General features: G+C 33.8%; 1 protein-coding gene across 1 annotated transcript in view; it reads right to left on the reverse strand.

Moving 5' to 3' along the window:
* Positions 1-8031, reverse strand: part of LOC129220791 (adult-specific rigid cuticular protein 15.7-like) — a 10228-nt gene extending 2197 nt beyond the window's left edge. Inside the window, exon 1 of the mRNA XM_054855221.1 lies at positions 8014-8031. Within this exon, the coding sequence (XP_054711196.1) occupies positions 8014-8031 (18 nt within the window). The remainder of the gene's footprint in view (positions 1-8013) is intronic.
* Positions 8032-17357: the final 9326 nt, after the last annotated feature.

Here is a 17357-nt window from a genome sequence, read left to right on the forward strand (position 1 = left end):
GTATATTAATTTACATACAAAATTAAACAAGAAAAATTTTTCTACAATTTATGTCATAACATTTTCTCTCTTTGCAAAATAAATAATTTAGGCGTACGAGCGCCGAAAAGTGTTATTTAACAGCATTTTTCGCGTAGATGTTTTTAATGGACCAGAAGTTACACCGGTTCATCGTCTTCAGTATCAATTGGGACGCAGTGGTGGATACAAGGGGGGGTTCCATGAGCCTTCCCCCCCCCTGCAACAGTATTTGAATGTTTGCTCGTAAAAATAAAAAACTTGATCGGAACGGTAAAAAGTGCATACAAGGAGGGGGATCATGGGGGGTCATGACAGCCCCCCTCCTCCATCAAAATCTGCGTCAATAAACATGACTGCTTGGGGGGAAAAAAACCAGACCGAAACACACAAAAAAAAAAAAAAAAAAAAAAACAGTAAATAGTTTTCGATTTTTTTTTTTGGGGGGGGGGGGGGGGGGGTATTAACTGTCGTTTATAATGTATGTATTAACTGGGTCATTTATAATATATGTATTTAAAATATGTAGACAGTAAAGTAGCTTTTCTTGAGACAGTTAGTCTGAGGCGCTGTGTGCAGGAGCCAGTATTAATGAAAAGCAACAAAAGAAGTGTCTGACGCCCGATCGCTTTTTTTTTTGCAACAAATTTAATCCACGATATTTGATTAAATTTGTTGTATGGTTAAAACTGTATCCAAAGCCCAATATTTAATTTTTCTTATTAGATTTTTGCCGCATATTTTACTTATATTTTAAGGTTGTTTTACTATTATTTTAAGTGACCTTTTTTTCTACATACAAGATGGATGTGTCGAGTATCATGCAAATTTATAATCTAAGATGAATATGTATCTAGTAGGGTTTGGTGGGGGGAAGTGGTCAATGGGGTAAAGCGGTCATTCGTCAAATAAATCTCTATAGCTTGGAAATAAATAATAGAATGAATGTGAAAATTTTATTATAGAGTAGGGCAGTTAGAAACTATATTTTGAATACGAAATTTTACAACTGGCAAAATTTAATTTGGTAAACAAAAATACTTTGTGTGAATATGAAGAGTTTTTAAATCTAAACACCTCTTTTAACTTCCTTGGGAAATATTGTTTGTTAGAATTATGAACAAAATGACTGCACAGGAGGCTTCCTGCATGTCTCAAGAACTCTTACTCTCTAGCAGTTAGCTGAATCTATTTTAGATAATTCTTTAGAACAATTTAAGTAAGATGGGGTAAAGTGGTCATAATATTAGGCTTAACGAATATTGTTCTTCTAATGTCACTTAATTGTTAAGTATAAGGCAGATATAAATTAAACATTAATTTCACTTAATATGTGTGTTTTTACAGTAAACGGGGTTAAATATACGAGTATATGCGTATTAGGGTGGGCCGAAAAAACTTTTTTTGGAAATCTGTTTTTGGATAGTGCGGAAAAGTTGCTATATGGGCCCGTTATTACCCATAAAAAATTTCTCTAAATTTGTTTAATATTTAGCCGGCGCTATTTGACCTTGAAAAACTGAAAAAAAGGGCAAAAATGCACTTTTTTCAAAAAAAAAAAAAAAAAGGTGGGGTCGAAAATAAAAGTTTGAAGCTAGTTTCAGCAAACATTAGAAGTATCTGTCAGTGAATTAGTTGAAATTCTCAAAGACTTTTATACATTTCGTAGAATATTTAGCTACGCTCCTTTAAGACTGAAACATTGGAAAAATGAAAAAAAAAATTAAAAGTAGTTTCGAAATAAGTAAGTACTGAAATGTTACGCAATACGTTACTTAGAAAAAACAGTGAAAATTCAATCAATTTTATTCGACATTTGTACGCCAATTTTAAAAAATGCATACACTCAAATAAAAAATAGTTACATGAGATGCTAATTTTTTAATCTTCGGTTTCAATTGTTTCTCCTGGATAATAAACGGCGCTCAACTACTTCTATTATTCCTAAGATTATTTTATAACTATTTTATATATATTTGACAAATAGAGTCCTTGAGTATTAAAAAAATGTGAATCCTCTGAAGTCCTTTAAACTGATTAATGAATTGAACGCAAGTATTCTTCTTTTTCTCAAGCCATTTCTTCCTCTCGACTTTATAACCCTCTTAAGAGACAAAACCCCCCGACAAGAAATGCTGTAATTCTACACCTCAACAGCTGGGAATTAAGCAATTAACGGGGTCCTCTCTTGTGTCCAATGGCCACAATGAGTTGCCTCTGAGGCATCTTATACTGGAATTGGACGGTTGCACAAAGTGGCCACATTCATATTCTGGAACTATCGAACAACTTCTTAGAGATTGTGAAAAAAATCCGGTGGTCAAATTTGATAAAATTGACTGCAATCTTCTGGTTTTGGACATGGAAGATATAAAAAATTTAAGTACTGAACAACAATATTTGTATAGAATCTGTCTTGCCGTAAAAGATGGTAGTTATCCTTCAAGCGTGGTTGACAGTAGCCCAGGCAAACTCAGTCAGTCATGCGCGATGGCTGACAACTACAAACCGTTTGTTACGCTTGTATATAGGCACTCCAACTCCATCAGAAAAAATTACAATGCTTGTAAAGTATGTAATTTTAGTTTATGCTCCAATGTGGTTTGAAATAAAAATGAAACCGAACTGCCAGTACCGCGCCTAACATTTTTGGAAAATGATTTCTCTTGCAAGGCAGTTTCCAGACAACGTTAAGGAGATGATTTTCAAAGTTCTCTCAAGTAATGCATATTTCGCTCATCCTGAACAGCTAGTGTTGACAATGTTGTTTGACTCAAGAAAATACATTCGGGAATTAGCTGTCAGGCGCATTCTGAACTCTAGAAATAAGAAGACGAAGAGCTCGGATGGTGTACGATTTTTTGAGCGTCCTAAACTCAATTTTGAAGCCGTTGATTATGTTGATTTAGTTGATTGGGCAAACTGTGTTGTAACAGAGCCACCTCTTACAATGCCTCTAAAAGACCTACAATGGAAAGAAATGTGCAAAGAACATTCTACAGAGTTTACTTTCGAGAAATTTCCCTGCCACACGCAAGCTGTGAAACGTTGTGTGAAACTAATAACCGAAGCTGCAATAAAAGTTCGTGGTGAAACTACACGAGATGGATACATTCGTGCTAAACTTCAAGCTAGGAAAGAACTTCCATCATTTGATAACAAGGGACAATATTATTCCAAAAAATAATATTCATTATGCATGAGGTATTATAAATAAAATTTGAAGATTTTTTTTTTAATTTTATTATCTATATATGTAGTTCTCGAAAATGTATGATACTATTGCGTGATAATAATTACTATGATTAATGGCGCTATTTAATTAATTAGTCTATGATTTAATTTTGAAAAATAATTTTCACATTGGTTTTTAAAGAAATTCAATATTTTTTCACTTTTCTCCAATTTTTGATGTCGGAAAGGAGCGGTTAAATGCTCATTAAAATCAATGAAACATTTTATGGGTTCAAACTGGCTCATTGTATAACATTTTCGGTGCATTCCAGCAAAATAATTGGAATTTATTTTTTTTTTTTTTAAATTTCGACAAAAATTCATTTTTCTCTTTTTTTTCGGTTTTTCAGTGTCAAAAAGCGCCGGCTAGATATTTTTTAATATCCAAGACATTTTTTGTGAGTGCTAACTAGCTCACTACGCAACTTTTGCGCGCTATCCAAAAATTGATTTCGAAAAAAATTTTTTTTCGACTTATTTCGGCCCCACCCTAATGCGTATGTATACGCATATACTTGTAGGCATGTACATAGACGTATTCACATAAATGTACCAATAAATACGTATATGGGTATCTGCAAGTATTTTTAATCTATACAGATATACATTCGACTATACACGTATATACTCGCTTATACTCATAGATATATATATAAACACGTATATTCTCAGGTAAACACGTATATACGAGTACGTACTCGAGTAGACACTTACATACAAGCATATGACATACAAGTATATAGGGTGAGTTTAAACTTTTTTTGCAAATTATTGAAAGGTGTTAGAGGGGAAGATAAGAAGTAAGAATCACATAAGGAACATTTGGTCACAAACACAATGCTGACGTGCTACATGCACACAAAGACAAAAACTAATAAATACAAAACAGGTCACAACTTTATTACATAAAGATAATTTTACACAACATTTTAGGTCTCAAGAAAGTTTTAAAGTGATTGATGAAATATGCGGCCTGCAGCTGTAATACATGTGCGTCCCAATCACAAAGCACTTTCTGTTGCAATAACGAGACTTCTGAGAAACTTTCATCAGTCCCTGCGCCTTTGTTGCGATGCTTGTATTAGAGATACTACAGGCTATAACCTTTAACAACAGCTCTAAATATTTCTTAAAAAATAAAATGTTGGGTAAAATTATCTTTGTGTAACAAATTTGCTATTTGTTTTGCATCCATCAGTTTCTGGCTTTGTGTGCATGTAGCGCGTCAGCAAACGTAAGTACCTTATAATTTTTTGCTTCTTATTTTACCCTCTTACACCTCTCAGATCTCACTCCTCCCAAGAGCTTGGATTCACTCTGTAGGCACACATGTATATAAGCTTATATACTCGTGTATACATACATGTACTGGTGTATACACGTAAATATACGTCTATACAGGTATATAATCGTCTTTGCACATATACATATGTATATACTCGTGATTTACAATATATATATGCGAGTAGACATGTACAAACACGCACTGGGTGCATCCACGAATTAACTCGTGTATACCCGTATATGTGTGCATGTACACTTATCTATGCGTGTACACGTCTACTGTACACGTATATACTCAGGTATGCACGTATATACTCGAGATACAAGTGCATACATGCATATGATGTTCGTTTACACGTGTATACAACCGTACATACACGTGACACGTATATACTCGTGTAGACACGTATACACTCCTGTAGGCAATCACGTATACATGCTTATATACTCATGTATACACGTATATACTTGCGTAGGGACGTGCATGCATGTATCTGATGCATACATGCATCTACTCATATAAACGTGTTTACTAATGTTTACATGACACGTATATACTCGTGTATACACACGTATGCTTATACTTGTAACTATAAAAATAACCGAAATATACAATTATTAAGGTTATTTATAATGGTTTTGCACCTATTTTTAACTATGACCACTTTACCCCATGCTATGACCACTTTCCCCCACCCCATGGGGTAAAGTGGTCATAAATACAACGGGAAAAGCAAGTGTTATAAAACTAATTAAATCAATATTTATTTTTCTAAAACTCAATGTACCGTGTTCTTTAATAATGCAATGTAAAATAAAAACAAAAAAACTTTCAGTGTTTAAAGAATTTATTGTATTTATTATTCATCTAAGTTGAAAACCTACGATTGTATGACCACTTTACCCCACCAGACCCTACTATACAAATATTTAATCAACCTGGGGTTTTGTGATCCGAAGTTTCCGAAAACTGAGTTGTCATTTCTGAAACTTTTCGGCTTACATTTCAAAACTGAAAAATCATTTTAATTGAAAACTTTTAAAATGATTTTTATCAATGATTTCGATGATTTTTGTAAGCATATTTGAAGAGCTTTTATTACATCAATGATTTTTGTTTGTATAATTGAAGAGTTTTTACGGGGGGGGGGGGGGGGGGGAGAGGTGTTGTTCGTAGAAAAAAGTTTTTGTATGTAAAACTACGTTCTTGAGCATGACCACCCCTAAAATGAAACCCTGTATTCGCCCCTGTTTGACGTCATGCAATTTCTTCGGTATCATCTGCGATGGGATCATCAAATTCATCATGAGCTTCTTCGTTTTCTATTGCATCATTTGTTTGCTCGAAAACCGTCTCCGTTTCTTCCTCTTCACCGCTATCATGTGATGAACTTTGCGAATTCTCACAATTACCACCTGTACAATTAGTACTTATAACGAAGCATTTTAACCCGGCTTTTCTGCATCCACAGGCTTTTTGACATCCTTTTTTTGCATTTGCAAGAAATAAGTCTTTGTAAGGATTGTGGAGCTGGAGATTCAAGCATCATAACAGAGAAATTAACCAATTCTTATTTCTATTCCACCCCCACTCTCTCTCTCTCTGCTCTGGGTCTTTTTCATTCCCACACCACTGCTAAGTCTAGTGATAGGATCGAAAAGAATGTTGTCTTGCTGCTGCTTCTGTTGCAGGTAGCGACGAAACATTAAATTTACTTTTATATGCGGATTTTACAAAGCATTTATATCTGTAGGCGTTTAAAGTCATGTTTTTCTTGCTTTTTTAAGTACATTAATAAATTTCGTTTTTCCTTGATTGAAAAGGGCACATGTTGTATCACAGCCCTTAAAGGCATGCAAGAATAAAATATGATCTGCGGCTGTCTTACTGCCGTATACTGTTAGTTGTACATATTTGTTGCGAAATTTTTCCTTTTCCTGGTATGAGCATATATATGTTTGATCGCTTAGATAGAGCTGTCAAAAGAATAAGAAGATCTACATCTTCGCCTACAACAATTACGTAGTATACTGATGACGCAGACTAAAATACTCTATTGAGTTGTACCGGTCGAAATTTCGGAAAGGGAGAGGGGGGGGGGGAATCCACGTGGCACCTGGTTGGAAGAGTCGGTGCTTTAGTGCAGATAGGAAGAAATGAACATAAACATATGAATGTGTCTGGAACGCCTGGAGCTTAGAGCTCCTAAATTCCCTGTTTAAATGACTGAAATGGAATTTCGCTTCTGTATTGCGCCGTCGCTCATTTATACCACAAAAAGAATTTTAGTTTGTGGCTTATTAGTTTTTATGCAGTTAGTAAATTAACTTGTAAATCGATTGAATTGTGTTTGTACTATATGCTTATTAATTAAAGTCTGCGTTTCCTCGATGTGTTACGATAACTAAACCTCAAAGTAGTGTGGGAAGGATTTATTCTGCGATAACGCGTGTTAAATAAAACTTAGCGGCGCTCGTACGTCGAAACTATTTATTTTACGAAGAAAATTGTTATGACATAAATTGTAGGAAATTTTCTGTAGTTTAATTTTGTAAAATAGGTTTTTATCGTAAAATAAGTCAGAACGGAGATATCCTCAAAATACCGCTTTTAGACGCCATTTTTTCAATATGGCGGCGCGAGCGGCAGAGATACGAGGTGGCAAAGTGGAAATTCGAAAAGAGCACATCAAAATCTAAAAAATTACCAATTTTCAAAGCTCCCGAAAAAGTTTCCAGGTAAAACTACTAGATGACTGGACTACTACTGGTGGCGTCGTAATGCTGTGATTAGGATCTGCGCAGCCTTCACAATGGGGCCATGTTAGGTTTGCCCCAGGTAAGGTTGTTGCGTAAAAAAATAGGCTTGATCCCTTTTTTGAATTTTTTATTGTATCTGAAATCAGCAGGTTTTATAGTGTTAGATTGATGATGTATTGCCATATTTTTTTGATAATTTGCTACATTTTCTTTGGTTATTTACTTAAATTATAAGCTTAGGATCATTTTTCATTTTTAGCTAATAAATTTTCAAATTCATAAGGGAGACGGAATTTCCAATCCTTCGTAGACATTGTATAATTGGTGCAGAAACTCAATTTTTGGTTACTTTCTTGACTGAAAACAGCTGGCTAGGTGCAAACTGGAACAGATATCATTTCATATCTGTGACCTTGACTGAGGTTCTGTTTCGGAAGCATTAGAATGACTACTTGATAATCACTGCAGATGTTTGAACAACAGATGTTGATGCTACAAAGGATTCTACTTCCGCGGAATTTTGGCGGCTTTTCATTAATTTCCCGAAATTCATTTTTTTTTTTTTTTTTTGTTATACAGTAAACTCCCGATTATCCGCGAGCGGATTATCCGTGAGTCAATCAGCAATCAGGCACATGTATTTTTGCAGCAAAAGAGCAATGGCTGACTAAACCCCCTAAAGCATATTCTATGAGATACAATCCTTTCACTACATACTTTCCTTTCTAAGTACATATAGTTCTCACTGCCTCAAGTTTGAACAATGCGAAAATTAATTTTACTATTATAAGAAGCCATGAAACTTAAAGGAAGTTTCGATGAATATTTCTCTCAATTACATATTATCAATTCATTAGCTGAGGAAAATGGTTAACGAATAACTTTGAATTGTTTTTTATAAAGATACTAAAACCCTAACTTTTAAGAGTTAAATGACAAAAATTTAGGATTTTTTTGAGAATTTTTATTTTTTGCCCGAATGTTTACTTTTCTGTGGATTGGGCTAATACTTTTACTTTAGTTGGTAAAAAAGGAGTCAAGCAACGGTCAACGACAAACTATCCAAATATTTATACCCAACAAAAAGTTTTATCGGTATTGTTTTTAAAATTAACAGACCGTTGCCTTCCGACAAAAGTTAAAACTTTCCGCTCAGACAACTGCTTTAACAAACTAACAAATTTTACCGCTATGTAGTTAATTTTATTAAATTAGAACATGAACGTCGGAATAAAGCATCCTTTCTCAAAAGAATCTGAAGTAAAAGTAGAATTTCGATAATGAAAGCTGTTTTTATCATGTTACATTTCATTCATACACGAAAGAATTAATATAAGAAATTGCTTTCGCTTATCCTTTATATTGATAAAGAATACTTCATCTAATGAACGAATTTTAATTTTAGCAGCTTTCGCTTAAAATGAGAAAATGTGCGCGGAAATGTTTAAACCCTTTCCAAATGGATAACTATTACGTAAGTTTTTTTGTTTTTTTTCATAGACGAAATACAGGCATCCCTCGTTTGCACGGTACTCGTGCAACACGACTTCTATATTACACGGTACCAAATTTGCGATTATTATAACACGATTTCGATATTACACGGTATGAAACTTGAATTCTATACTTCATGGTTTTGATATAACACAAAAGTTATGTTTAAAAATGATGGAATTTCATTTTTGTTCAATACATTCTGTTAATGTTTGATAAAACCTCTAATAAGTTTTTACTTTATTTTTATGAACTTGATTTCGATATAGCACGGTACGCATCCTTTGATTCATGTTATTTCTAAGTCTCGTATAACAGGGTTTCAATATAATACGAAACACAGTTTCGATACAACGCGATATAAATTGACATGATTTTTACTAGTACATGATTGATTAGTGTAAAAAATAAGTTAAAAAGTTATTTTTAAAGAAGTCTCGTATAACACGGTTTCGATACTACAAACTACATGGAACGAATTAACCGTATTATACGAGGAACGTGTCTGTACGGCAAGAATCGTTTCTTTCGCTCTTTTTGGACTTGTAAAACATTGACATTTGTGATACGACTTTTCAGAAGCACTTTCTCTTATTCCCGTCTTTTTCGAGCGTTTTGTTTTCTTACTGCAGCTGCTTTAGTATAAAAAAATAGGTCATATTTAAACAGGTAAACTGCATTGCTTCAGCTGGTCTTGATTGTCACTTTATGCCATGACAAACATGAGTGAAGGTTTGATGTCTTGAGTGCAACGAAACTTCAAAAATGCTGTACATTCCTTTTGAAAAACTTCAACCTCACACAGACATACACTGCACACACAGAGCAATCGGAAAATGTGTGGCTAAATTTTGAAGAGGGTTAGACGGGATGATAAGTGAGAATCTACAGTGCTGGCCAAATTATTAGACTAAGACTGATTTAAAAGCAAATTCTTCATTGATTACATAACTATAGACACATTAACGAACAGTGAAATAATTATCTAATATTTAGTATGCATTCTCTTGTTCTTGATGAGCATTTTAAGTCTTTTTGGCATACTTTTCATCAGGTTTACACCATTTCTAAACTTTTTAAAAAAGGAGGTAAAAAATTGTTTATACTCACTACTATATATACTCACATACACATACTCAATAATTACCTAAAACTAACTCTAAATGTAACAGAACACACTAACTAAAAGAACTAGTGAACTGTTGAAGCTGATTGAGGTCATGCTCCTGATAGGTAAATAAACAAAGAACGTAAACAAAGCAGACAGTGCTGCCACCTGCAAACATTAAATTATGCTAAAATAACGTAATAATCAGTGTACAGTATGTACTGTATTTTAACAGTAAAATAAATGATATTTTAATACATATAGTGTACAAAAAACAAAAAAAAACCTCTTTAGTCTAATAATTTGGCCAGCACTGTATTATATCGTCTACTGAGTACTACAATTAGATAACTACGAATTAGAAAAAATAGAATGTTTCGTTTTTGCTGAACACTTTGGTCCTAAAAAAATTAGATTACTAAAAATGTGTATTTTTTAGAATTTGAGGAAAATATATAGAAGTTTTAGCTTTAAAAATAATTTGAACATTTTAATGAGTGATAAAACATGGCATAAAACTAATACAGTGGACTCTCGCTATCTGAACACTTCCTAATGTGAACACTCCGATATTCTGAACACATCTTTTGATGGTTGCGGCGAAACTCCACAGACTTAACATGGACTGACCTCTCTGTACCCTGAACACCCTATAATATGAACACCCCAGTATTATGAGCGCTATTTTTAACCCTGTTCAATTATCTCTCTATATACTGAACATTTTAAATATCGGTAGTCAGAAATTCCTGTGAATCAAATGAGAAAGTCTGAAATATATTCATGATTTTATTACAATGATTGAATGGTAATAAAGAGAAAATTTAAGAATCAAAATTATTTTCCTGGATAGTACTGCTTGACATTAAATCATTCAACTGAACAATATGAGCCTGAAGTTTCTGCCATTGAACTATATTTCAAGAATCCAACCATTGTGTCAAGTTGTATTCAAGTAAAATTACTGATGACACTTCAAGCAAAATGTGGCTGAAAATTACCCGGAAACGTTTTCACTTGGTACCCTGAATGAGAATACACAATGCAAAAACAGGTTAAAAATAAATTTTTTTTGAAAAATAAAGGTATTGTGCCGACAGTTGTAGTGTAATATTTTATTGTTGATTGTTACACTAAACTTTTTAAATAAAAAAATATAATTTCTGAAAGAGTTTAGGCCCTACTGAGTTGAATTAGATACTGCACAAATCACCAATAAAAAAAATCAGCCCCTCTATCTCGGTAACTAGTATCGCTCACTGGACAAAAAACTGAACATAGCTCATTTACGCAATAGAATACATATACATACATTATCCAGTCTCCTTCTATAATGACCATTCCATAATCTGAACAGTTTTTTTTTTTTTTTTTTGGTCCCATGAGTGTTCAGAATAGAGAGAGTCCACTGTGTTTAAAAAATGAATGCCGGCATTTGTAAAACTTGGTAAATGTTTTGGTAAAAAATATTGAAAATGATACGTAGTTAATTTATGAATAAAAAATTTGGCGAAATTTCGAATCTCGCCAGAAACGTACGGAATCAAATTCCTCTCTGTAGGTACTTTTCTTTTTGTGTGTAGAGAAGAAGGCGAGTAAAAAGCAGTCAACGACAAACTGTAACAAAAAATTATCTGTCTTGTTTTGAAAATTAACCGGCTGTTGTCATCCAACACAAATAAAACTTTTGTTTTGCCACAATTTTAAAGAAACATCTCCCAATATACAGACCTCTAACCATTTAAAGACCATAACTTTAGGGTAAAATACAGACATTTCCTACAAAAAAATACTAAATATTAACGTAAATAACGCCTCTAATTAAGTAAAATTTAGAAATGTTAATTTGAAAACATTTTCATCAAGTCTTCACATTCTCCAAAAACTGTTTTAAAAAGATATTTAAGTTTTCTCGAAGCAGCATAAAATAAGTAAATAAATTGTAGTTACCTGCTTTTAGCATTTATACCACGGTATGGTCATAAACATAATGCTGATACGCTAAATGCACACAAAGCCTGAAACTGACGAATAGGGAACAGGTTACAAATAATTTTAACGTTAAGACGATTATACACAACATTTAAATTTTTAGGAAAAGTTTAAAGCGGTTATTGAAATTTTGCGACCTGCAGCTGTTTTACATGCGTTGTAATGACAACGCACAGAACGTCACCAGGACGAGCTATTTTGCTTGCATCAGAGCTACAGCCCGCTATTTCAAACAACTGCTTCAGTAGCGTAACTATGGGGTCTAGAGCCCCTGGCGAACTAAAGAAATTCCGCCCCCCCCCCCCCCAGGGTCGCCCACATGGGAAATCACCGAAAGTCATTATGACCTCCAAAAAAAGTTTTTTTTTTTTTTTTGGAACATTTTGATTAGTTGATTCGACAAATAGGAGGCAGCATTGTTATTTTGTGTTTCTTATTTTCTTTATTAGAATTGTTTTTAATGATGTCCAATGTTCCTTCTCAGTAGATTCTATGTATGTGTCTCCAGCTCTTTTTCTTGCGAGGTTTTTTTTTTTTTTTTTTCATTTTTTAAAGCATTTTTCAAATTCTATGATTAAAAAAAAAGAAAAAAAAAACTATTTTTTTTTTTTAAATCAGTTGAAATGCCACCTCCCTGGCTGCTGCGCCCCTGGCGAGAGCCACTCCTGCCAACCCCTAGTTACGCTACTGAACTGCTTAAAACACTTTCTTAAAAACCAAAATTTCATGTAAAGCTTTACGACGAAGAGATGGCGGATGGACTGGAAGCAGAAACAGATCACTTCATTTTCTGTAGGTAAGATCAACGAGAAATCTCCTCCAGTAAGAACACTTACTTCTTGCCCGCTCTCGTTGGCCTTACCTATTCTAAAATAAAGTTTTCTCTTTCTGCTTCTAGTTCATCCGCCATCTCTCCGTAGTCAAGCTGTATTAAATCGTCTTTGTGCAGTAAATTTGTGGCCTGCTTCTTATTCGTCAGTTTCTGATATTTCGTTTTTTTAACGCATCTACATTGCGTTTTTGAACATATCGTACCTTGGTAACAGACGTGACGCAACTAAAAAAAAAAAAAAAACTGCATTGGTGAAAATCAAGGTTTAGCTCAAATTAACTCACAAATAGGCGTAAAACATTTGTGATATGTTTACCTCTTTGGTTTTTGTCATCGAAATTATCCTACTATTGATTAGATGTTTATAAGCCACCTTGAACCATTTATGTTAGCTAATTTGGTACGAGTGTTATGGCAAGAAAAAAAAATTAAGTTATGATTTTAAATTTAATCAGTACGTGTTTTTCAAATTTTTGAGTTGTGTCACTTCTGTTGCAGGAGTGCGATATGTTCCTAAGTGTTCTTAACCTTTAAGAACACGGACGGTTTGGAGTGACATAAGTATACGGGTGGCGTTCTCCGTACAGCAGCATTTTTTAAAGCTTGACTATCAATTTTTAAAGATTATCATATTTAATACAATGTCTAGTAATGTTAGAGAAGGAGCACAGATGTAATTGAACGAACAGACAAACACAATAAAAAGGAATACAATCACAATAAACAGTTAAAAATGATAACGTTTAATTTGCGAATTTCACGACTATAAAATATATATATAGATATATATTTTTTAATCGATACATATAAATGATATTTTAGTTATTGAGACAACTCGTTGGCATTTGTTGAATAATTATTGCTGCTCTCACAACTGTATTTTGTTATTTTTATATGCTCTTTGCATGAAAAGTTGAAGCATTCACGTGTGGTTTTCATGGAAAAATAATCAAAAAGAACAAGGCAAAAAAGGCAACTTTCGACTTTAAACACAAGTACGTCACTTAAAGCACTTTGGAAAAAGGGTAAAGAATGGACAGGTGTTGGTCAAGTGACTATTCTGAAATTTCTAACCGCTTTCTCGCTGAATGGCGTACTCAGCACGCCGTCTGTGCTCTTAAAGGTTAAGTTGCACCAGTTACGTCAGGTAATTTGGAACGAGTTTTATGTGAAGAAAAGAAAATTAAGTTCAGATTTTAAATGAAATCAGTACGTGTTTTTCAAATTTTTGAGTGGTGTCACTTCAGTTGCCGAGGTGCGATGTGTTCCTAAGTGATTATTGCTTGTTTAGATGTTTTCCATGCCTACAATGACAACGCAGCAATCGTCGCGTTGACGAGCCCATTTTGACAAGCTTTTATAGATCTTCAGGAGTTTTCCAGTGTGATAAAGTACTTGACATTTTTTGAAGGAGGGAAATTCATTTTGAAGGTGTGAAATATAAGAAAACGATAAAGACTAGAATAGTAATTAATTTTATGAAAAAAAAAAAGAAAAAAAAACGGCCTAAGGATGAAACGGAAGATAGTATGGGAAAGGAAAATATATGTAGGTAATATTTTGATTTTTAACGTTTAGAATCTTCAAAATTTTGAATTTAAAAGTTAAAACAAGGTTTTAAGTGTAATATTCAAAAAAAATTCTTTCTGCCATTTTTAATTCCTTTCTCACAATGCTATTTGATTTTTTTTTAAATACGCAAAACGTAAAAATAAGTTACCCTAAATTTTTCATTCGGTATTTCCTATTTTAATTGTGTGAAATACGCTTGTAGTTAAAATATTTCTTCGAATTATATTTTGGTGTACAAATATAGGTTGCAATTTCAACCTTCTGCAGTTCAGAGATGAATTGGCAGTGATAGTCCATTGCACACAACACTAGTCAAGATTCAGTTTTCTTTCCGTCACGTTTTTTTTTTTCTTTTGGAATCGAAAATTTACGAATTACGCCTTGCTGCAATTATGATCGTTTCTTGGGGGACGTATAAACGTCCGGACAGAGGACCGATTGCAGGTAAAGAATGCACAACTAAACGATGTATAAATTCTGCATTCAAAATTTCAACCTTCTGTGTTTTTAAGTTATCTGAGATCATTCTGCACGTACAGAAGTCACGGGAAAAATCGCCAAACCGAACTCGTGGATGGATACATTTTTTAGTGCAGAAATACGTTTAGACCAGGCGTGGATACAGAGGGCGGGGGGGGGGGGGAAGGGGCTCATGACCCCTTTTAAGTGACTCCAATATTGTTTAAAGCGGTATGTTAAGGATTTATATTTAAAAAAAAAAAATCGCTCAGCCCCCCCCTCCCCCATTTGAACATAAAATTGCATTTTTGGCCCCTCCCTTTCCGATAATGATCCCCTACAAAACCAGAAGCTGTATCCGCCCCTGGTTTAGAAAAATTTAAAAAAAAGCTAATCGAAACTTTTTTAATGGTGATTAAACGTTTAGGTAGGAATTTGAGTTGGAAATATTTTCTTGATTAAAATACTTCCTTCACATCACACAAGGAAGTATTTAGCATAATTTAAATTCCATTTATATGCGTCACTGATTCAGAGGTATTTTTCAGTTGTGCGTTAATAAAATGTTTACCATTTTATCCCTCTATGCTTTTCAAAACTATTTTTCTAAAGTAATCTGTATCAATGCACAATAATAAAATCTGTCTAATTCACAATACTTAATTAATTCTCTTGATTATGGCTAACCGCATTGCATTTAGTTAAGATTGAATAGTCAGTGTTAATTTTGAGTGAAAAAAAGAAAAAAAAAAGTAAAATACAGTAGAACCTGGACAAACCCAAGTGGGCGTTCTTCAACCTTTTAGTCAGTTTCGCACCTAGCATTCCCGCAACGCCCACTGCGCGGGGGGGGGGGGGGGCAAGAAGCGTGAGGGCGCTCGCTCTGAATAAATAACACTGTTTATATGAAAAAAAAAATCCTATGTGTGGGGGAGGGGGCACACTGAACTCTGTGTAGCCTACTGCTATTAGCATTCGCTATCAGTATTCAATCAAAATTTTCATTGCAATCTCCCTCCGTCCACCTCCTTATAAAATTATCATATAAATTATAATGCTTTTTTTTTTTTTTAACTCTGTTGACTGCTCAAAAACTAAGGACATTTTGTTGTTTGAACTAAGTAATAGATTTAATAGTATTTTAGCTCAATATGTTTCTTTTGTTGTTTGATCTAAATAATAGATTAAATAGTACTACTATAACTCAATATGTTTCTACTCAATTCCTTATCCAAATAACCATGTAAATATCCGTGCGTTTATTAATAAAAACCTTGTTACAAATGTCAATTACAATGTTACGTTTTTTACTTACACATTTGCATTGCACAAAAGTTTGGAATTTAGTTTAGCTTAGCTTTTTACTGCTTTCGTGTGAATTTAAATTCTATTGGCGAATCTTCGAAACTTCACGCATGAAACAAACGATGCTACTGTGTGATTTTCGAGTGAAAGTCTTCACTCCCTCCATTTTATCTTTTCTCAAGGGATTTACCACGTCGCACCGTCCAGGACCCCCCACGGACTTAGAATTCCGAAAGGGAAGCAAAAATGCACATCACAAATGTGTTATGTAATTCTGTGATATCCAAAGGAGCCCCAAAAAGGCATTGCGACGGGCCTGTAACCACCAACATTGCACCAATGAAAAATAAAATATATATTTTAAGATACCTTGAATTCAAGATATGTTTTTTCCAAACGCGAATTGCGATAGAACCCTACTTGTTAGTTTTCTTCTTTCTACTAATGGCTTTAATCGCAACCATAATTTGAATTCAAGACGTCAAAATTCAAATGAATGCCAGGGGCTGGATGTTGTGTGCTGGATACTGATTTATATAAAAATCATTGTGTTAAATCAAGGTCTCGTTAATAAATAATTCGATGGCGAGGCACATGGACACCTGCATTATAAGCGTAGAAACATGCAATCAAAGGACGGACGTCATTTAACGGTCAAGTGAAAGCAATAAGCAATTTGTGATATTGTCTTTCTCCTTGATCGAAGTTAATTGGGATGAATCGAGTAAAAAAAGTGTAGAAAGTATTCTCTTTGATTGTAATAAGTGAAATCTGTAAAAAAAAATAAGCAAACAAATAAATAAATAAATAAAATAAAAAGGGGCAAATATTAAGATATATCTATTTGTTAATTTATGTGGATTTCTTTTCCTTCATTGGGTGGCTATGAATATAAAGAAAGCAAGGAAAAGGAAATACATAATGCTGTTTTTTTCACTCCTAGATGGCAGCACCAATTAATGTGCATAAAGTGCCTAGTATTTTTTTAGTACATTGCAAACTATTTTATTTTTTTAATTGCAGTTTTTTTAGCCAGCGTCAAAAATGACTCTGATAAGTTTTCTTAGTTTTTTTATTGACTAAATACAGTTGCGATCAGTTCTTTTTAAATTCATTTGAAATTATTAAGCACATATATAAATGAAGTTGTTTATTTTCGCTAAATGTCGCCACGAAAATGATTGTATGGGGGGGGGGAGCAACTAGGCTGGTTCGTGAGTTTGTGGTTTGTGAGACAAGGTTGAGGGGGTTAGATTATGCCATGCGACAAGAAGGGTGGGGGGAGTGACGTGATATAAC

Source organism: Uloborus diversus, chromosome 4 (assembly GCF_026930045.1).
Source record: "Uloborus diversus isolate 005 chromosome 4, Udiv.v.3.1, whole genome shotgun sequence".
NCBI classification, from domain to species: domain Eukaryota; kingdom Metazoa; phylum Arthropoda; class Arachnida; order Araneae; family Uloboridae; genus Uloborus; species Uloborus diversus.